The sequence below is a fragment of the Lipotes vexillifer genome, unplaced genomic scaffold (genome assembly GCF_000442215.2).
Source record: "Lipotes vexillifer unplaced genomic scaffold, Lipotes_vexillifer_v1.1 scaffold263, whole genome shotgun sequence".
In the NCBI taxonomy this organism is placed as follows: domain Eukaryota; kingdom Metazoa; phylum Chordata; class Mammalia; order Artiodactyla; family Lipotidae; genus Lipotes; species Lipotes vexillifer.
This window is the reverse complement of record NW_006796752.1, coordinates 3,047,177-3,070,650: the sequence shown is the minus strand read 5'-3', so window position 1 is coordinate 3,070,650 and position 23,474 is coordinate 3,047,177. Positions and strand designations below refer to the sequence as shown.

At 39.6% G+C, this 23,474-nt stretch overlaps 1 protein-coding gene across 2 annotated transcripts in view; it reads left to right on the top strand.

Annotated features, from left to right (window-relative positions):
• The window catches only part of PARL (presenilin associated rhomboid like), a 54,377-nt gene that overhangs the window by 5,307 nt on the left and 25,596 nt on the right, over positions 1-23,474 (top strand). For both annotated transcript variants that reach the window (XM_007468932.1, XM_007468931.1), the window contains exons 2-4: positions 4,035-4,230; positions 4,697-4,837; positions 7,375-7,423. In XM_007468932.1, the coding sequence (XP_007468994.1) occupies positions 4,035-4,230; positions 4,697-4,837; positions 7,375-7,423 (386 nt within the window). The remainder of the gene's footprint in view (positions 1-4,034; positions 4,231-4,696; positions 4,838-7,374; positions 7,424-23,474) is intronic.

Genomic DNA, 23,474 nt, shown 5'->3' with positions numbered 1-23,474 from the left:
CTCTGGGCATTCAAGATGACTGCCTCATCTCTAGAAAATTGCGTCCTTTTTCAAGGCAAAAAGAAGTGGGAGGGATGTGACATTAGTGATACCTCCAATTTTATCAGATAAGCAAAACCTTTTCAAGAGGTTTCTAAACAGTTAAGTCTCATTTTGTCAGAACTCTGTAATATGGCCATCCCTAGCCATAGGAGAGACTGGTAAAGTGAAGATATTTATCTTTCCTAGCCTCTGCAGAAAAAGCAGGCAACAGAACAAGAACTAGAAATAGATTTGCAATTAGCTATTAAACAGTTACTTGCTAAAGGATATTCATAAGACTGGGAACAGGTTCTGAAGTTCAGAGCCATTCAGAGCAACATTGGCATTGTTTGACTAAGTGTACTGCTTTCCAAAATAGATTTTGTTGAAAGAAGTAGCACTTATTTGTTAGTACAAATTCTAAATTATTAGAAGTTTTAAGGTGAATTACTTTATCATCATCACCCATCCTCACCATGTGATGTCTGAGAAGTTGAACTGTGGCGTAGACTTAGTGTTGAAGACAGAGCATTCTAGGTGAGTAATGGTAATAGTAGCTATACCATTTTTCTGAGTTTCATGTTTCCAAATGCCTGCTAGACATCACCTGGGTGTTCTACCAATGCTAAAAATACTTCATTGCAATATAATTTACATGTAGTAAAACATACAAGTATTAAGCATACAGCCCATTAGTTCTGACAAATGTATACACCTGTGCAACCATCACCTAAAAATAAAGATACTGCCCATCATTTCATCAAGTTCCCTCTTGCCCCTTTCCAGTCAAGTCCCACTTTAGGCAACCACTATTAATTTTTTTTTTTAATATTTATTTATTTATTTTTGGCTATGTTGGGTCTTCGTTGCTGCGCGCAGGCTTTCTCTAGTTGCAGCGAGCAGGGGCTACTCTTCGTTGTGATGCATGGGCTTCTCATTGTGGTGGCTTCTCTTGTTGTAGAGCACGGGCTCTGGGTGCGCGGGCTTCAGTATTTTTGGATGAGGGCTCAGTAGTTGTGGCTCACGGGCTCTAGAACGTGGGCTCAGTAGTTGTGGCGCACGGGCCTAGTTGCTCCACAGCATATGGGATCTTCCTGGACCAGGGCTCGAACCCGTGTCCCCTTCATTGGCAGGTGGATTCTTAACCACTGTGCCACCAGGGAAGTCCACCACTATTGATTTTGGTCACCACAAATTATTTTTGCCTGTTCTTTAGCTAGATATGCATTAATGGAATCACACACATTATGTGCTCTTTTGTGTTTGACTTCTTTTACTCAGCAGTGTTGTTGAGATTCATCCATGATGTGTGATCAGTAGTTTTTCACTGAGTGATACAGTTGGCCTTCTGTATCTCCAGGTTCCTCATCCATGTATTCAAACAACTGTGGATGGGGAATGTTACTGTATTACGTCATTTTATATAAGGGGTTTCAGCATCTCGAATTTGGTATCCACAGGGGGTCCTAGACCAGTCTCCCATGGATACTGAGGGACCACTGTATTCCATTGTATGAATATAACACAGTTTATCCTTTCCCCTGTTGATGGAAATTTAAGTTCCAATTTTTACCTGTTAGAACTGAGCTGCTGTGATTGCAGGCATTTTAAACAGTGCCCAAGATGGAATTATTCATCTCTCATTTTCCAGTTTCCTATTTTGGTGCCTCTGATTTTCCTTGTCTTAGTGAGTAGTACCACCTTCCTTTCAGTTATTCAGAATAAAACCAATAATCATTCTTGACCCCTTCTTTCTTCTAACATAATTATTGACCCTTTCTTTATTAGGAACTGGCCTTGGTGGTGGAGATAAAATGAATACAGAAGTGATAATCTAGTTATGGTACAGGCAATAAATGAGACAAGTATAAGAGTACATACAGGATGCTTTAGGACTCTAGGAGTACAAAGGAGACACCCAGCCTGCGAGAGTTTAGGAAGGCTTCCTGGAGGAGGAAATAAATGAACTGAATTTTGAAGGGCACGAAAAAGTTAAAGGGAAGTAAGTACCACAACAAAGGAGTAGCATTGCTGAGTTTGGTGGGGTGAAGAAAAATTTTCTGTGGCATTTAAAGCAGGGGAATGATAATATATTTGTGCCTAATAAAATGTGGAAGATGAATTGGAGTAAGGCAGTATTAGAAGCAGTGAGATCTGTTATGAAATGGTAGAGTATTCCAGGCCAAAAGGGATGAACTAAGGGATTGTGTGGGAATTAGGGAGAGAATGTTGGCCCTCTAAGAGGGCATTTGAGGAAGTGTTGAATGTTCGTGGAAGAGTGATATGAGGAAAGAAGAACATGCAACATGTTAAAATGTTTGAACTTAAGTCAGCTGTTGCTGTTGTTTAGGCATGGGGTACGGGACTAGATTAGGAGTGAAAAATAAATTTGATAGATTTGGTTTTAAATTAGATGGTAAGAATTAAGCAGAGAGAACTCCATAATGACTTCTAGATTTTTAATCTTAGTGACTAAGATAACTGTGGGCCCACTGAAAGAATAAAGAAGTCAGAAAATGGAGCTTGTAGAAGGGGATGAATTCCCTTCTGAATATATTGGTTTTAAAGTAATAGGGAGCATATCCAAGTAGAATTATTCAATATATAGTGGGAAATACAAGACAAGAAAATTGAGGCTGGGACTAGAGACATATATTTGAATCATTTACTTGCTTAGAAGTCATCCAGGCCACAGAAATGAACTTTTTCTTTTATTCAACCAAAGTGTTTCAAGGCCCAGGTTACAAAGGTGAGAAGACCTGTCTGACTGGCAGACAGGAGTTCTGTGAGTCTAGAAGGATATAGTATGATTAGAGTACAATGAGAACAAACAGGAAGGGGCCTCTACATGGTCTACCTGGGGGAAATTACCGTTTTACAAAAGAAAAAAATGCTTCACAAATTTATATGGGTTCAGTTTGAATGGAGAATGTGTAAAGGAACTATTAGAACCTTTAAGCATATCTGTCTTTACGGGATAGGAGAAAGGGGGAAGCCGTTAGGAAAGCAAGTTTGAAGAGCAGGGAGTGCAACCTTACAGGCGCTGACAGGTGTGATCAGTAGTGTCAGATGTTTTGAGGAGGTCAAGCTATAAGGACTCAAACAAGAAAACCCTTTATAGAACATTTAGTTGGGCGTCGCCCAAACTGGTAGTGAAGTAAATAGGGGGCAAGGTGGGGAAAATCCGCCAATTTGTAATAGTACTTATAAAAGGAAAATCATTATTTGATTTAAATGTTTGGCCAAACTTCAAAAACAAATAAAGCTATTCTGTGCTAATTCAAACCACAACTTGTAGTTCTCCAGCTTTTTACAGGATTGCAGACTGTGTGGGGGATGGATACAAATTATTCTGTTGATTGATACACAGTAATGGCCCAAACAGATGTCCTGTAAAGCTGCTGTAGTTTATGTCTCTCCTTTTTCAGAAGGGCACAGTTCATTGTTTTGACTGAATCCTACCTGGGAGTAGGAGTCTTGGTGGCTTTGGGGCTGCACAGTGAGAATAAACTGAAATGGTGACGATGCACGTCAGTTGGGGAGGCTCGTAGAGGTTGATGTTTGCAAGATGCAGCTCTGTTTCTTCCTTCCTTCCCTCCTTCCTTTCTTCTTTCCTTCCTTCCTATTTATTTTCCTTATTTTTTTTTGGCTGCATTGGGCCTTAGTTGCAGCACACGGGATCTTCGTTGAGGTACACAGGATCTTTCATTACCACACTTGGTCTCTGTTGCTGCACTCAGGCTTCTTACTAGTTGCGGCCTGAGGGTTTTCTCTCTCTAGTTGTGGTGCGCGGGCTCCAGGGCGCATGGGCTCTATAGTTGTGTTGTGCGGACTCCAGAGCACGAGGGCTCTGTAGTTTGCAGCACGCAGGCTCTCTCATTGAGGTGCGTGATCTCAGGAGTTGTGGTGCGTGGGCTTATTTGCCCCGAGGCATGTGGGATCTTAGTTCCCCAATCAAGGATCGAACCCACGTCCCTGTAGCTCTGTTTCTAATCTGTTATTTTCCCCTATAGGTTTAACCTTTTTATTCAGCAAAAATGTGGATTCAGAAAAGCACCCAGGAAGGTTGAACCTCGAAGATCAGACACAGGAAGAAGTAGTGAAGCATACAAGAGAAGTGCTTTGATTCCTCCTGTAGAAGAAACAGCCTTTTATCCTTCTCCTTATCCTATAAGGACTCTTGTAAAGCCTTTGTTTTTTACTGTTGGGGTAAGAGCTCACGTCACTAGGAGTTACCTACCTTGCTGCAGGTGTAGTGTTAAAGTATCAATACTACTTGTCCTATTTGGGCTCCCTTAAAGACAAGTGGAGTGGGATCAGAAGGATCTGGGGTCATGATTACAATAGAACATGAATTTAATAATTGCTGTTAGAGTATGGGTCATTTATGTAAGCCCTGGAGAAGAAACTCATGGACCTCTTATTTGGTATAACAATGCAAGTGATACTGAGTTGATATTTTGAATTTTATTGGAAAAGTTCTAACTAAACAGGCCCCAGGATACTGTAACGTTAATAAAATGGGAAACAATTAAGTGTTCTTTTCACCTAGTAAGTTTCAGTGTGCCATATGTTCCTTATGTTTATAAAAAGCAATGAAAATGAAATATCATCCTTGGAACTATGTATAGATCTATTAAAAAATTTTTTTTTGTAATATATTTATTTTATATAGTTTACAGGCTGTGCATTTGGATCAGCTGCCATTTGGCAATATGAATCACTGAAATCCAGGGTCCAGAGTTATTTTGATGGTATAAAAGCTGATTGGTTGGATAGCATAAGACCACAGAAGGAAGGAGACTTCAGAAAGGAGGTAAAGTTAAACATGGCATTTGTTTTGTTGTAGTTGGTCAGTTTTTGAAGTCTGGTTATTTATGAAGTGTTTTTAGTTAATGGCAACATTAGATCAGTAGATGTGTAGTCATTGCAGTTAATATTCTTCTTTAGAGTCATTTCATTGTAGTAAGTATTAATGTTTCGTATGTCTGGCAACGTTATACTTAACAGTGTTCCAAGAAGTTTGTCCTTCTACCCACATATCAAGAATCACCACAGATAGTTGTTAAAAATTAATGTTTTGGAGCCTCTTCCAGCTCTACTAAGGGCAACTGTTTTACTTTTAGAGTACATATTAGAATCACAGGGAGTTTTATGCTTGAGGGGTAGAGATGCTATGTGGGTTTTAAAAAGCTTCTCAGTGACATGATGTTTATATATCTCTGATAAATAACCACTGTTGATGTTTTTTCTAACTGTGCTCAGGGGATCAAGATGCAAGAAAAGGGTACAAATATAGAGCTTTTAGAATTTTTCATTATTTCATATGCAAGTTGATGGCCTTTCTTCCACCTAACTGATTTTCTTAAAATGTTGCCTTTTAGGTAAAGCGTATATTTTATTTCATTTGCCAGTACTTACTGAGCAGAGACCATAGGCTAATTTGTGGATCCAGGTCCATTTATTTTTCAAGCACCTCCGTATTTTTTTATGACACACTGCTCTTCCAGTTTGGAGAGAGTGTTGATATCCTCTTCAGTTTTCTCCTTCCTAGGAACTTCTTATTCCTGGCTAGTGAGAGAGCAGCCTTGGGTTTTCTTTTTCCTAATGATAGCTGAAGGTTCCTCTAAGTAGGGAGAAGGATTCATTCCTCCTTGTTTCCCCATAGACACAAGAAGCATGAGCCTACCAGTTCTAGAGAGGCTTTATGTCAGAAGAACAATGGTTGTAATATTTGCAGGTAAAACCTGCAGGAATGAGCAGTGGTTTTTATTCAGTACAATATGTTTGAGAAGATAGTAACACTGACCTATTCCACAGTCCTGGATCCCTTGAAAGCTACAGGCTTCTGCACTGTAAAGTTTTTTTTTTTTTTTTTTGCGGTACGCGGGCCTCTCACTGTTGTGGCCTCTCCCGTTGCGGAGCACAGGCTCCGAACGCGCAGGCTCAGCGGCCATGGCTCACGGGCCTAACCGCTCCGCGGCATGTGGGATCTTCCTGGACCGTGGCACGAACCCGTGTCCCCTACATCGGCAGGTGGACTCTCAACCACTGTGCCATCAGGGAAGCCCACTATGAAGTTTTGATACCCAAATTGTTCCTTGGAATGGTGAAAATGACACATGTAATATACATAATCTTCATCCAAAGATGGATTTGTTTAAAGTAGTTAAATGATAAGAGATAAAATATAAAATCCATGTTAAAGAAAACTGAAATAACACATAAATATAACATGGGAAGTGAAAGCCCTGGGAACCTGTGCCCCACTACTACATATGCAGTGAGTAAGGTCTGAGAGTTCAGACACATTTAAATTGTTATTGACCTTGAACAACTGGGGTTGGAGTGCTGACCCTCCACGCAGTGGCACATGTGCCTGTAACTTTATAGTTGGGCCTCTGTAACAGCGGTCCCACATCTGTGGATTCCAACTACGAATGGTGTAGTATATTGTAGTACATATTTATTGAAAAAAATCTGCATGTAAGTCCAGTGCAGTTCAAACCCCTGCTGTTCAAAGGTCAACTGAATTACAAAAATGGAATAATTGTTGTGCATGAATCAAATATATGTTGATCTGTAACTTTTTTTCTTTACCTTGGGTTTCTTTCTGTATTAGTATACAAAGTCTGGTTCAGTTTCATAGTTAGAACATAGTTTTTTTTTAATTAAAAAACTTTAATCATGGAAAATTTCAAAGGTAAAGTAAAAAGAGTGAAGAGAATAGTATAATGAACCCCTGTCATCCATTGTCAACAACTGTTGACACATAGCCAACTTTGTTTCTTCTAGTTCCCCTTCTTTCCCTTCCCTCCCCACCACTGATTACTATAAAGCAAATTCTAGGCATATATCATCTATAAAATTTCAAGGTGTGTCCCTAAAAGATTAGGATTCTGTCTTTTTCTAAACCTCAATCTAGTATTATACCTTTAAAAAAAAAAAGGCAATTTTAGTAGAAAATATTCTTGGTTAGAATTTTAAAACTAGATTGGGTCTTGGTGAACAACCACTTGATAGTGTGCTAGGTACTTTATGTTATTGATATTCCTCACAGTGGTATTGCTATATATCTGTTACTGTCTCCATTTTATGTATCAGGAAACTGAAGTGTAGAAGTAATTTGAGGTCACAGAGCTTATCAGTGGCTTTGTGTAGAGAATGCAGGCTGTCTGACTATAAAACACCTGTGTTTTCCACTCTGTCACATATTTGTTATGTCTGTTGTTCAGTAGAGATTTTTATAGACGAGGACTCTTTCATTTATGCACAAAGAATTTTCTTTCTTTTCATTTATGTAGCCTGAAATTATTTACCATATGGTGATATGCAATTTTTCTTCTGTTTTAGATTAACAAGTGGTGGAATAACCTAAGTGATGGCCAGCGGACTGTGACAGGTTTGTGTTAGCTTACACGTTTTAGCCATTCAAGGGAAGAGAAATCAAACCAAAAGGTACAGTATGTCATAGTCAATGGCTTTTGTACCATGCTCATCAGTGGTTTAGAAGACAGAGTTTCTGTACCTTCAGGCTAATGTAATGGTTTGAAAGTAGTGTGGCATAAAGGTATACATGAGGCTCTGGGTCAGTTATTTTCTAATTTTGATCTAGTATGATATTGATCAAGTGCTCTATCTTTGTTGTAAAATCCTAGCTTGTGAAATAGGTTATGAGTAATTATTACTTTCCCATTAAAGTAACTAAAGGGGACATTGATTAAGTACCTTCTTTATGCAGCATGCTTTATACATATTCTCTCTGTACCTCACAGGGTTGCTTACAGGGTAGTTATCTCCCTTTTTACAGATAAGGAAACTGGCTTTCAGAGAAGGAACTTTTCGAAGGTCACATTGCTAGTAAGTAAGAGCTGAGTTTCAAAACCCAGGTCTGTCTCATCCTAAAGCCGGTTTTCTCTTTTCTGTACCATGCTATTTATAAAATCCTCTTTAAATGTAAGCATAACATGTATATCACCATGATAATTTGTTTTTTAAAATTTTTATGGAAGACAGATCTGGCTCTTCAAGGTAACACTTGTGCAATATATTATGGACTTAGTTATTTTGAGAAATTTGGGGAAATGGATTTGTAAGTTCTTTAACAATTGTGCAGATAGGGAAAAAAATCTTCCTAGAGAAATACCAAAATAGTGCTTTTCCTTAAATATAGTTAGACTTAATGGTACTCTTAATTTTATATACCTACTTAAGTGGAGAAAAGGTGCTTATGTTTCTTCATTCAGACTATGTCTGGAAGGTTTAATTTTTCTGTCTCTTTGGTAGAACCTGATCCTGTCTTCAAGCTTATGGTTTAGACATTGCTTCCTGCAGGAAGTGCTTTTTTTCTGAACTCATTGCACTTTTTAATCACTTATAACACAACCTGCCTTATATAATTGTACATGTATCATCTTTGAGGACAATGATGAGATTCATTTTGCTATAGCTCCTAGCACATACCTGGTACACAGTAAAGGCATTCAATTAAAATCTATTGAGTGAATGAATGTCGATGAGATCTTGAATCAAAAGATTGAGATTTTTCAAAGTATATTGCCATACTGTATAATTGATTAGTTAGTGAGGTCTTAATAAATATGATAACTTCAAAAATAGCTATGTAATAACACATGTTTCCATTGGAATTGGGATTTTTGGTTTGTTTGCTTGTTTTCTGAAAATTAATAGCCTTTCCTTAGGGTAGCAAAGTTTTGATTTCTTTTGATATTTTCAAAGTATCTCACAATTAGTTGATACTTAGTGTTCTTTGAAGATTGTGAAGATTTAACATTTGAGGAAACCTGGGACCAGAATTTAAAACCTTTTTCATGCCAGGAAATGGTTTATCCAGTGAAGTTGGTATTTGGAGATAATTAAAAATCAGAATTCTTTCCCTTAGATGACGTTGCAGTGTAACTAGCAGCTTGAGTATAAAGTACTTTGAACCACATACATGTGAATGGTCATGCTAAAGACCTTAAATACTTATTGTCAGGTTAGCTAAGTGACTTAAAGGCTGAGGAAATGCTCTTTGATCTGTTCAGTGTCATATCAAACTCCTTCAGGAAATAATTATTCTGGTAGCAGTGAATCTAGCCTCACTGCTGGTGGTGCTTTATAATCAGTTAGCTATGTACTAAAATTTCAGTGGTTAATAAACTTGTGCTTTAGTTATATCTTGTCTCTTTTCAGAGGTGCCAGGTCATTCCACTGACCTTGCTTAGCCCCTCGATTGCTTCCTTTAGGCTGATTCTAAGTGAGGTTGGCTCAGCTCCTGGCTTTTATTGAGTATGGGGTGACAGATTCATTCTGTGCCATATTTTCCTTGGATTGTAGCTGTTCTCTGAGTGTTTTTCTTTTTGTATTTTGAAAGAACTTGACAAGTCCTTAGGCCACTGACCTAGAAAGTTTCAAAGCTCTGTGAGACTAGTGTGCTTCTTTGCTCTGTAGTATTCACACCTAGACACTGGCAGCTTGAAAGCTGTAGCAGGTTAAAGATTTCGCAGTTTAACACCAAACATTTCATGTAAGAATTCCTTGCTATCTGAACCTAATGTGCTCATGGATTTGGATGGCAAGATTTTGGTTATAGCAAGTTCAGACAGCAAAATGTTTTATCCAAATGCATTTGTTTCCTGAGCTTGAGGTGTAACAAGGGATATCTCAAATTTATCCATATCTCTTTTGAGTCCTAGGTTTGGATAAGAACAGTTCAAATCATAAGGGATACCTGTAATTTACCTTATCTTTAAGGTGGAATCCAGTGGTGAGGTGAAAAACCTCCCTTAGAGCTGATAGCAGTTTTGGAGTCCCTAGTTTTTGACTCTTCTAGCTCAATCTGTCCCTGGAAATCATTTGTCGAGGTCTACCAGAGAACTGGTCTTAATCACTTAATCTTTTTTTTTTCTTATCTGGTTTAGGGATTTTTTTTTTGTCTTAATTGTTGCACAGACATATCTCCCCAAACTTCACATTGCTCTGAAAAAGTTGTTATAAGTTCACTTGGTGTTTGTAGGATGAAGGGGGAGCATCAAGTAGCATTCTTCAAAGTTAGGCTTGTCCCTGGTACTTTTATATTTCAGCTGGTCTCCTGTATTGCCTTGCTCTGCAAGGCTTTTTTTTTTTTTTTTGGCGGTATGCGGGCCTCTCACTGTTGTGGCCTCCCGTTGCAGAGCACAGGCTCTGGACGCGCAGGCTCAGTGGCCATGGCTCACAAGCCCAGCCGCCCCGCGGCATGGGTGATCTTCCCGGACTGGGACACGAACCCATGTCCCCTGCATCGGCAGGTGGACTCTCAACCACTGTGCCACCAGGGAAGCCCTCTGCAAGGCTTTTAAGCCTGTAGTAGAGGTCCCAGGCAACCCCCAAGGAGAGTATTTCCCCTACATTTCTAGCTTTTAGAGATGCCTATGAGGCACTCGTCATAGTTTTAGTTATTTCTGGGGAAAGGATAACAAAACTAATGCTTGAGTGCCAGCTAGGCTTCAAGTACTATGTTAGGTACTTTATGGACACACATATTACTGTTAATCCTTATTATTAATCTTTTTAAAAATAAATTATTTATTTATTTTTGGCTGCGTTGGGTCTTTGTTGCTGCGCATGGGCTTTCTCTAGTTGTGGCGAGTGGGGGCCACTCTTCATTGCGGTGCATGGGCTTCTTATTGCAGTGGCTTCTCTTTGCTGCGGAGCACGGGCTCTAGGCATGTGGGCTTCAGTAGTTGCAGCACGCGGGCTGAGTAGTTGTGGCTCGCGGGCTCTAGAGTGCAGGTTCAGTAGTTGTGGCGCATGGGCTTAGTTGCTCTGCGGCATGTGGGATCTTCCCAGACCAGGGCTGTGTCCCCTGCATTGGCAGGTGGATTCTTAACCACTGTGCCACCAGGGCAGTCCTTAAGAGCCCTGTTACTGGTATCCTCATTGTTCAGATGGGGTAAGTGAGACTCAGAGAGGTTAAATAACTTGTCTGAGATCACACAGCTAGAAAGACTGGAGATGGGAAACAAACTCCTTAGTTCAAATAATATGCGTTTTATTACATCCATTCACTTTCTGCTATATCAAACCACCACTAGTTACCTTTCTGATAAACCACACTGCCTTTCCCCATCTCAGGTATCTGAGTGCTAATTCATAGACCAATTTGCAGCAAATTGTCCCAGGGCAGCAGGCTGGCATTCAGTGAAGAAAGAGGGACGTTTTCGGCTACTCGGTTTGTAGTTTGTCATTGTAAAATGAATAAATGTGCATAGTAACATTAAAATAGAGAATACGTAAAATAAAAAATAAATCTCTCTCACTGTAGACGTCCAGTTCCACCCCCATAACCATTGCCTTTTTAGCTGCTTGTGTATTCTTCCAAAGCACCTGTTTATATATAGACATTTATATCTGTATCTAACTATGGTTTAAACACAAACGGTAGCATGTAATGCATACTCCTCTACACCTCCACACCTCCTCTACTCCTCTACACCTTTATTTTTTTTCACTTAGTATTTTAAAGGACATTCCATATCGATACAAGTAGGCCTATTGTATGCTTTTTTTTTTTTTCTGGTATGTGGGCCTCTCACTGTTGTGGCCTCTCCTGTTGCGGAGCACAGGCTCCGGACGCGCAGGCTCAGCGGCCATGGCTCACGGGCCCAGCCGCTCTGCGGCATGTGGGATCTTCCCGGACCGGGGCACGAACCCGCATCCCCTGCATCGGCAGGCGGACTCCCAACCACTGCGCCACCAGGGAAGCCCCTGTGTGTTTTTTAAAAGTATTTTATTGAAGTGTAATATACATAGAAGAACATGCACATGTCAGATGTACAATTGATTTTCACAAACTGAGCACATCCACATAACTAGCACCCAGATCAAGAAATGGAAATTACCGGGCTTCCCTGCTGGCGCAGTGGTTGAGAGTCCGCCTGCCGATGCACGGGACACGGGTTCGTGCCCCGGTCCGGAATGATCCCACATGCCGTGGAGCGGCTAGGCCCGTGAGCCATGGCCGCTGAGCCTGCGCGTCCAGAGCCTGTGCTCCGCAACGGGAGAGGACACAACAGTGAGAGGCCCGCGTACAGAGGCAAAAAAAAAAAAAAGAAATGGAAATTACCAGCACCCCAGGATCATTCTTTTTAATGGCATTGCAGTAGTCCGTGCAAATGAATACTATTGTAACAGGTCTTCTATTAATGAATATTTAGGTTGTCTTTAGTCTTGCTTTCATAGGAGGTTGGAAGATGGATAGTCTCTTTGGATTTCCTCTCGATTTCAGGAAGCTGTGGAACCAGTCCTTAACTTATTTTGTGGATACTCCCCAGAAGGAGAAATTACAGCCACTGTATGAGGCCGACAGAATGATCCCAGTGCTTGTAGTCCTGGCTCCCAGGAAACCTGAGGACCGCTTGAACTCAGTTGTTTGGCTACTGTGGGTGTGTGTGCTTGTCATTGTCTGGACTAGGCACGTTCATTCAGATAGAGGAGCTGTGGAGGGGTGAGCTGGCCCACCTCAGAAACAGAAAGGATGCTGTACTTAGCTGTTAGACTCCAACTGGGATAGTCTTTTTTTTTTCTTTTTTAGGAAAAGAGAAAAAGAGATTGTACCCCCTTCCTTGGAGGAAAATAGGCTGAAGTTACTGAACCCCCGGTAGTGCTTCCCAAATCAGTGTATCTTTTTTTTTTTTTAAATCAAGGTATAATTCACATGTCCTAAAATTCATCATTTAAAAGCACAGTTGACCCTTGAACAATGCAGAGGTTAGGGTTGCTGACTCTCCACACAGTTGAAAATCTGTGTATAACTTTATAGTCAGCACTCTGTCCACTGTTATGCATCCGTGGATTCAACCAACCATGGCTCATGTAGTACCATAGTACTTTAAAAAAAAATCTTTGTAAGGTGGACCTGTGCAGTTCAAACTCATGTTGTTCAAGGGTTAACTATACAATTGAGTGGTTTTTATTATATTTACAAGGTTGTGCTACTATCACCATCACCTACTCCCAGAACATTTTCATTACCCCAGAAAGAAACCCTTTAGCCATTAGCAGTCACTCCCTATTCCCCTCCTCCCCTCAACCCTAGACACCTACTTTCTTTCTCTGTGGATTTGTCTGTTCTGGACACTTCATAAAAATGGAATCACATAAATATGAGGCCTTTTGTGGCTGCTTCTTTCACTTAGTGTAATGTTTTCAGAGTTCATCCATAGTGGCACGTGTCAATACATATTTCTTTTTATGGCTAAATAATATTCCATTATATGGATACATCACATTTTATTTATTCATTCATCTGTTGGTGGACATTTGTTTCTACTTTTTGGCTTAATATTATGATAATGCTGCTATGAATTTTCATTTATATGTTTTGTGTGGACATATGTTTTCATTTCTCTTGCTAATATACCTAGAAGTGGAATTGTTGGGTCATATGGTACTCTGTTTAACTTATTAAAAACTGTGGTAAAAAACACATAAAATGCACCATTTATACCATTTTTAAGTGTATAGCTTAGTAAAGTTAATTATATTCACATTGTTATGAAACACCTCCAAAACTCTTTTCGTCTTGTAAAACTGAAACTGTATACCCATTATACAACAATTTCCCTTTCTTTCCCTTCCCCAGCTCCTGGTAACTATCATGCCCCTTTTTTTTTTTTTGCGATATGTGGGCCTCTCACTGTTGTGGCCTCTCCCGTTGCGGAGCACAGGCTCTGCACGCGCAGGCTCAATGCCCATGGCTCACGGGCCTAGCCGCTCCGTGGCATGTGGGATCTTCCTGGACTGGGGCATGAACCCGTGTCCCCTGCATCGACAGGTGGACTCTCAACCACTGCGCCACCAGGGAAGCCCTCATGCCACTTTTTGTTTCTATAAATTTCAGTACTTTAGATACCTCATATAAGTGGAATCACACAGTACTTGTCTTTTTTGACTGGTTTATTTCACTTAACATAATGTCCTCAAGGGTCATCCATGTTGTAACATGTGACAAGATTTCCTTCCTTTTTTAAGGCTGAATAATTAATTCCTTTGTGTGTATACACCACATTTTGTTTATCCTTTCATTCGTCCATGGCCATTTGGGTTGCTTCCACCTCTTGGCTATTGTGAGTAGTGCTGCTAGGAACATGGGTGTGCAAATCTCTTTGTGTCCCTGCTTTCAGTTCTTTTTGATATATACCCAGAAGTAGGATTGCTGAACTATATGGTAGTTCTATTTTTAATTATTTGAGGAAGCTCCATACTGTTTCCATAGTGTTTGCACCATTTTACACTCCTACAACAGTTCTGATTTCTTTGCATCCTTGTCAGCACTTGATATTTTCTGTTTATGGTTTTTTAAAAAATGGGTGCCATCCTAATGGGTGTGAGGTGACACACTGTGATTTTGATTTGCATTTCTCTAATTAGCTGTGTTGCTCATCTTTTCATATGTTGGTTGGCCATTTGAATATCATCTTTGGATAAATGTTCAAGTTCTTTGCTCACTTTAATCAGGTTGAATTTTGTTGTTGAGAGTTGTAGGAATTCTTTATATGTTCTAGATATTAACCGTTTATCAGATAGATGACTTGCAAGTATGTTCTCCTGTTCTGTAGGTTAACTTTCACTCTGTTGATTGTGTCCTTTGCACAAAAGCTTTTAGGTTTGATGTCCCATTTGTCTGTTTTTGCTCTTTTGGTGTCATAGCCAAGAAATCATTGCCAAATCCAATGTTATGAGGCTTTTCCCCTGTGTTCTTCTAGGAGTTTTAAAGTTTTTGGTCTTACCTTTAGGCCTCTAATTAATTTTTAGTTAATTTTTGTGTAGGGTGTAAGGTAAGAGTCCAAGTTTATTCTTTTGAGTGTGAATATCCACCTTTCCGTTTTCTTTCTGAAGAATGCCAAATTGTTTTCTAAAGTTGCTGTACCATTTTATATTCCCTTAGACAGTGTATGAGGATTCCATTTGTTATTGCTTGTCTTTTTCTAGTATATCATCAACTACAATTTTTTTGGTATTTTTTTATTGTGGTAAAATATACATAACATAAAATCTATCATTTTAGCCATACCATAAAATGTGCAATTCAGTGGCATCAAGTACATTCACAGTGTTGTGCAACCGTCATCACTGTCCATTTCTAGAACTTTTCAGCATCCCAAACAAACTCTGTACCCATTAAACAATAACTTCCCATTTCCCCTGCCCCTCAGCCTTTGGTAACAACCATTCTACGTTCTGTTTCTGTGAGTTTGCCTACACTTCATATAAGTGGAATTATAAAATATGTTTTTGTGTCTGGCTTCTGTTGTTTAGCATACTGTTTTCCAGGTTCACCCACATTTTAGCACATCTCAGAATTTCATTCTTTTTTAAGGCCGAATAATATTGCATTGTTTTTTCAGTTATTTTTAAAATTGAAGTATAGTTGATTTACAATGTTACGTTAATTTCTGCTGCACAGCAAAGTGATTCAGTTATATATATATATACACACACATTCCTTTTTTAAAATATTCTTTATTATGGTTTATGGTTTATCATAGAATATTGAATATAGGTCTTTGTGCTGTGCAATAGGACCTTGTTGTTTATCCATTCTATATATAAAAACTCACATCTGCTAAACCCAACCTCCCACTCCATCCCTCCCCCAGCTTCCTCCCCCTTGGCAACCACAGGTCTGTTCTCTATGTCTGTGAGTCTGTTTCTATTTCATAGATAGGTTCATTTGTGTCATATTTTAGATTCCACGTATAAGTGATATCATATATTTGTCTTTCTCTTTCTGACTTACTTCGCTTAGTATGATAATCTCTAGTTGCAACCATGTTGCTGCAAATGGCATTCTTTTTTATGGCTAAGTAGTATTCCATTGTATATATGTGCCATGTCTTCTTTATCCATTCATCCACTGATGGACATTCAGGTGTTGCCATGTCTTGGCTATTGTGAATAGTGCTGCTATGAACATAGTGGGTGCATGTATCTTTTTGAGTTATAGTTTTGTCTGGATATGTGCCCAGGAGTGGGATTGCTGGATCATATGGTAATTCTGTTTCTGGTTTTCTGAGGACCCTCCATACTGTTTTCCACAGTGGCTGCAAAATCGTACATTCCCACGAACAGTATAAGAAGGTTGCCTTATCTCCACACCCTCTCCAGCATTTGTTATTTGTAGACTTTATAATGATGGCCATTCTGACCAGTGTGAGGTGGTACCTCATTGTAGTTTTAGTTTTTTATTTTTTATTTATTTATTTTTTAAAACATCTTTATTGGAGTATAATTGCTTTACAATGGTTTGTTAGTTTCTGCTTTATAACAAAGTGAATCAGTTATACATAGACATATGTTCCCATATCTCTTCCCTCTTGCATCTCCCTCCCTCCCGCCCTCCCTATCCCACCCCTCTAGGTGGTCATAAAGCACCGAGCTGATGTCCCTGTGCTATGCAGCTGGTTCCCACTAGCTAGCTATTTTATGTTTGGTAGTGTATCTGTGTCCATGCCACTCTCTCACTTTGTGACAGCTTACCCTTCCCCCTCCCCATATCCTCAAGTCCATTCTGTAGTAGGTCTGTGTCTTTATTCCGGTCTTGCCCCTAGGTTCTGTTTTTTTTTTTTTTTCCTTTGCGGTACGCGGGCCTCTCACTGCTGTGGCCTCTCACTGCTGCGGAGCACAGGCTCAGGACATGCAGGCCCAGCGGCCACGTCCCACGGGCCCAGCCGCTCCACAGCATGTGGGATCTTCCCGGACCGGGGAACGAACCCATGTCCCCTGCATTGGCAGGCGGACTCTCAACCACTGCGCCACCAGGGAAGCCCACCTCTAGGTTCTTGATGACTTTTTGTTTTTGCTTAGATTCCATATATATGTGTTAGCATACGGTATTTGTTTTTCTCTTTCTGACTTACTTCACTCTGTATGACAGATTCTAGGTCCATCCACCTCACTACAGATAACTCAGTTTCGTTTCTTTTTATGGATGAGTAATATTCTATTGTATATATGTGCCACATTTTCTTTATCCATTCACGTGTTGAGGGACACTTAGGTTGCTCCCATGTCCTGGCTATTGTAAATAGAGCTACAATGAACATTTTGGTACATGACTCTTTGAATTATGGTTTTCTCAGGGTATATGCCCAGTAGTGGGATTGCTGGGTCGTATGGTAGTTCTAGTTTTAGTTTTTTAAGGAGCCTCCATACTGCTCTCCATAGTGGCTGTATCAATTTACATTCCCACCAACAGTGCAAGAGGGTTCCCTTTTGTCCACACCCTCTCCAGCATTTATTTATTTATTTATATTTATATTTATATTTTATTTATTTATCTAGCTAGCTAGCTAGCTAGCTAGCGGTACACGGGCCTCTCACTACTGTGGCCTCTCCCATTGAAGAGCACAGGCTCCAGACGCGCAGGCTCAGTGGCCATGGCTAATGGGCCCAGCCGCTCCGCGGCATGTGGGATCCTCATAGACTGGGTCATGGACCCACGTCCCCTCCATTGGCAGGCTGACTCTCAACCACTGCGCCACCAGGGAAGCCCATCTCCAGCATTTATTGTTTGTAGATTTTTTAATGATGGCCATTCTGACCAGTGTGAGATGATATCTCATTGTAGTTTTGATTTGCATTTCTCTATTGATTAATGATGTTCAGCATTCTTTCATGTGTTTGTTGGCAATCTGTATATCTTCTTTGGAGAAATATATATTTAGGTCTTCTGCCCATTTTTGGATTGGGTTGTTTGTATTTTTAATATTGAGCTGCATGAGCTGCTTATAAATTTTGGAAATTAATCCTTTGTAAGTTGCTTCATTTGCAAATATTTTCTCCCATTCTGAGGGTTGTCTTTTGGTCTTGTTTATAGTTTCCTTTGCTGTGCAAAAGCTTTTAAGTTTCATTAGGTCCCATTTGTTTACTTTTGTTTTTATTTCCATTTCTCTAGGAGGTGGGTCAGAAAGGATCTTGCTGTGATTTATGTCATAGAATGTTCTGCCTATGTTTTCCTCTAAGAGTTTGATAGTGTCTGGCCTTAAATCTACGTCTTTAATCCATATTGAGTTTATTTTTGTGTATGGTGTTAGGGAGTGTTCTAATTTCATACTTTTACATATAGCTGTCCAGTTTTCTCAGCACCACTTATTAAAGAGGCTGTCTTTTAACCACTGTATATTCTTGCCTCCTTTATCAAAGATAAGGTGACCATATGTGCGTGGGTTTATCTCTGGGCTTTCTATCCTGTTCCATTGATCTTTCTGTTTTTGTGCCAGTACCATACTATCTTGATTACTGCAGCTTTGTAGTATAGTATGAAGTCAGATAGCCTGATTCCTCCAGCTCCGTTTTTCGTCCTCAAGATTGCTTTGGCTGTTCGGAGTCTTTTGTGTTTCCATACAAATTGTGAAATTTTTTTGTTCTAGTTCTGTGAAAAATGCCAGTGGTAGTTCGATAGGGGATTGCATTGAATCTGTAGATTGCTTTGGGTAGTAGAGTCATTTTTCACAATGTTGATTCTTCCAATCCACAAACATGGTATCTCTCCATCTATTTGTATCATCTTTAATTTCTTTCATCAGTGTCTTATAATTTTCTGCATACAGGTCTTTTGTCTCCTTAGGTAGGTTTATTCCTAGATATTTTATTCTTTTTGTTGCAATGGTAAATGGGAGTGTTTTCTTGATTTCACTTTCAGATTTTTCATCCTTAGTGTATAGGAATGCCAGAGATTTCTGTGCATTAATTTTGTATCCTGCAACTTTACCAAATTCATTGATTAGCTCTAGTAGTTTTCTGGTAGCATCTTGAGGATTCTCTGTGTATAGTATCATGTCATCTGCAAACAGTGACAGCTTTACTTCTTCTTTTCCAATTTGGATTCCTTTTATTTCCTTTTCTCTGATTACTGTGGCTAAAACTTCCAAAACTGTGTTGAATAAGAGTGGTGAGACTGGGCATCCTTGTCTTGCTCCTGATCTTAGTGGAAATGCCTTCAGTTTTTCACCATTGAGGACGATGTTGGCTGTGGGTTTGTCATATATGGCCTTTATTATGTTGAGGAAAGTTCCCTCTACGCCTACTTTCTGCAGGGTTTTTATCATAAATCGGTGTTGAATTTTGTCGAAAGCTTTCTCTGCATCTATTGCAATGATCATATGGTTTTTCTCCTTCAATTTGTTAATGTGGTGTATCACGTTTACTGATTTGTATATATTGAAGAATGCTTGCATTCCTGGAATAAACCCCACTTGATCATGGTGTATGATCCTTTTAATGTGCTGTTGGATTCTGTTTGCTAGTATTTTGTTGAGGATTTTTGTATCTACGTTCATCAGTGATATTGGCCTGTAGTTTTCTTTCTTTGTGACATCCTTGTCTGGTTTTGGTGTCGGTGGTGGTGGCCTCGTAGAATGAGTTTGGGAGTGTTCCTCCCTCTGTTATATTTTGGAAGATTTTGAGAAGGATAGGTGTTAGATCTTCTCTAAATGTGTGATAGAATTCGCCTGTGAAGCCATCTGGTCCTGGGCTTTTGTTTGTTGGAAGATTTTTAATCGCAGTTTCAATTTCAGTGCTTGTGATTGGTCTGTTCATATTTTCTATTTCTTCTGGTTCAGTCTTGGAAGATTGTGCTTTTCTAAGAATTTGTCCATTTCTCCAGGTTGTCCATTTTATTGGCATAGAGTTGCTTGTAGTAATCTCTCATGATCTTTTTTATTTCTGCAGGGTCAGTTGTTACTTCTCCTTTTTCATTTCTAATTCTGTTGATTTGAGTCTTCTCCCTTTTCTTCTTGATGAGTCTGGCTAATGGTTTCTCAGTTTTGTTTATCTTCTCAAAGAACCAGGTTTTAGTTTTATTGATCTTTGCTATCGTTTCCTTCTTTTATTTTTCATTTATTTATTAATTTTGTTTATTTATTTTTTTGTGGTATGCGGGCCTCTCACTGTTGTGGCCTCTCCCGTTGTGGAGCACAGGCTCTGGACGCGCAGGCTCAGCGGCCATGACTCACAGGCCCAGCCGCTCCGCGGCATGTGGGATCTTCCCGGACCGGGGCACGAAACCCTGTCCCCTGCATTGGCAGGCGGGCTCTCAACCACTGCACCACCAGGGAAGCCCCATTTATTTCTGATCTGATTTTTATGATTTCTTTCCTTCTGCTAACTTTGGGGTTTTCTTCTTCTTCTTTCTGTAATTGCTTTAGGTGCAAGGTTCGGTTGTTTATACAAGATGTTTCCTGTTTCTTAAGGTAGGATTGTATTGCTATAAACTTCCCTCTTAGAACTGTTTTTGCTGCATCCCATAGATTTTGGGTCGTCGTGTCTCCATTGTCATTTGTTTCTAGGGATTTTTTTATTTCCTCTTTGATTTCTTCAGTGATCGCTTCGTTATTAAGTAGTGTATTGTTTAGCCTCCATGTGTTTGTATTTTTTACAGATCTTTTCCTGTAATTGATATCTAGTCTCTTAGCGTTGTGGTCAGAAAAGATACTTGATACAATTTCAATTTTCTTAAATTTACCAAGGCTTGATTTGTGACCCAAGATATGATCTATCCTGGAGAATGTTCCATGAGCACTAGAGAAAAATGTGTATTCTGTTGTTTTTTGATGGAATGTCCTATAAATATTAGTTAAGTCCATCTCGTTTAATGTATCATTTAAAGCTTGTGTTTCCTTATTTATTTTCATTTTGGATGATCTGTCCATTGGTGAAAGTGGGGTGTTAATGTCCCCTACTATGAATGTGTTACTGTCGATTTCCCCTTTTATGGCTGCTAGTTTTTGCCTTATGTATTGAGGTGCTCCTATGTTGGGTGCATAAATATTTACAATTGTTATATCTTCTTCTTGGATCGATCCCTTAATCATTATGTAGTGTCCTTCTTTGTCTCTTCTGATAGTCCTTATTTTAAAGTCTATTTTGTCTGATATGAGAATTGCTACTCCAGCTTTCTTTTGGTTTCCATTTGCATGGAATATCTTTTTCCATCCCCTTACTTTCAGTCTGTATGTGTCTCTAGGTCTGAAGTGGGTCTCTTGTAGACAGCATATATATGGGTCTTGTTTTTGTATCCATTCAGCCAATCTGTGTCTTTTGGTGGGAGCATTTAGTCCATTTACATTTAAGGTAATTATCGATATGTATGTTCCTATTCCCATTTTTTAATTGTTTTGAGTTCGTTATTGTAGGTCTTTTCCTTCTCTTGTGTTTCTTGCCTAGAGAAGATCCTTTAGCTGTTGTTGTAAAGCTGGTTTGGTGGTGCTGAACTCGCTCAGCTTTTGCTTGTCTGTAAAGGTTTTAATTTCTCCATCAAATCTGAATGAGATCCTTGCTGGGTAGAGTAATCTTGGTTGCAGGTTTTTCTCCTTCATCACTTTAAATATGTCCTGCCAGTCCCTTCTGGCTTGCAGAGTTTCTGCTGAAAGATCAGCTGTTAACCTTATGGGGATTCCCTTGTGTGTTATTTGTTGTTTTTCCCTTGCTGCTTTTAATATGTTTTCTTTGTATTTAATTTTTGACAGTTTGGTTTAATATGTGTCTTGGCTATTTCTCCTTGAATTTATCCTGTATGGGACTCTCTGTGCTTCCTGGACTTGATTAACGATTTCCTTTCCCATATTAGGGAAGTTTTCAACTATAATCTCTTCAAATATTTTCTCAGTCCCTTTCTTTTTCTCTTCTTCTTCTGGAACCCCTATAATTCGAATATTGGTGCATTTAATGTTGTCCCAGAGGTCTCTGAGACTGTCCTCAGTTCTTTTCATGGTTTTTTCTTTATTCTGCTCTGCAGTAGTTATTTCACTATTTTATCTTCCAGGTCACTTATCCGTTCTTCTGCCTCAGTTATTTTGGTATTGATCCCATCTAGAGTATTTTTAATTTCATTTATTGTGTTGTTCATCGTTGTTTGTTTCATCTTTAGTTCTTCTAGGTCCTTGTTAAATGTTTCTTGCATTTTGTCTATTCTATTTCCAACATTTTGGATCATCTTTATTATCATTATTCTGAATTTTTTTTCAGGTAGACTGCCTGTTTCCTCTTCATTTGTTAGGTCTGGTGGGTTTTTATCTTGCTCCTTCATCTGCTGTGTGTTTTTCTGTCTTCTCATTTTGCTTATCTTACTGTGTTTGGGGTCTCCTTTTTGCAGGCTGCAGGTTCGTATTTTCCGTTGTTTTTGGTGTCTGTCCCCAGTGGCTAAGGTTGGTTCAGTGGGTTGTGTAGGCTTCCTGGTGGAGGGGCCTAGTGCCTGTGTTCTGGTGGATGAGGCTGGATCTTGTCTTTCTGGTGGGCAGGTCCACGTCTGGTGGTGTGTTTTGGGGTGTCTGTGGACTTATGATTTTGGGGAGCCTTTCTGCTAATGGTTGGGGTTGTTTTCCTGTCTTGCTAGTTTTTTGGCATAGGATGTCCAGCACTGTAGCTTGCTGGTCATTGAGTGAAGCTGGGTGCTGGTGTTGAGATGGAGGTCTCTGGGAGATTTTCACTGTTTGATATTATGTGGAGCTGGGAGGTCTGTTGTGGACCAGTGTCCTGAAGTTGGCTCTCCCACCTCAGAGGCACTGCACTGACTCCTGGCTGCAGCACCAAGAGCCTTTCATCCACACGGCTCAGAATAAAAGGGAGGAAAAGTAGAAAGAAAGAATTAGTAGAAGAAGAAAGAAAGGAAGGAAGGAAGGAAGGAGGTCAGGAGGGAGGGAGGAAGGAAGGAAGGAGGGAAGGAAGGAAAAAGAGAAAGAACATAAAGTAAAATAAAATTAATATAAAATATAATAAAGTTATTAAAATAAAAAAATAATTATTAAGGAAAAAATACAGAAAACAAAAACAGACGGATAGAACCGTAGGACAAATGGTGGAAGCAAAGCTATACAGACAAAATCTCACACAGAAGCATACACATACACATTCACAAAAAGAGGAAAAGGGGGAAAAAATCATAAATCTTGCTCTCAAAATCCACCTCCTCAATTTGGGATGATTCGTTGTCTGAAGGAGGGAAGGAAGGAAAGAAAGAAGATAAAGTAAAAAGTTATTAAAATAATTATTAAGAAAAAATATTTTTTAAAAAATGGACGGATAGAACCCTAGGACAAATAGTGGAAGCAAAGCTATACAGACAAAATCTCACACAGAAGTATACCGTGTACACACAAAAAGAGGAAAAGGGGAAAAAATCATAAATCTTGCTCTCAAAGCCCACCTCCTCAATTTGGGATGATTCGTTGTCTATTCAGGTATTCCACAGATGCAGGGTACATCACCTTGATTGTGGAGATTTAATCTGCTGCTTCTGAGGCTGCTGGGAGAGATTTCCCTTTCTCTTCTTTGTTCTCACAGCTCCCGGGCCTCAGTTTTGGATTTGGCCCCGCCTCTGCGTGTAGGTCGCTGGAGGGCGTCTGTTCTTCGCTCAGACAGGTCGGGGTTAAAGGAGCTGCTGATTCTGGGGCTCTGGCTCACTCAGGCGGGGG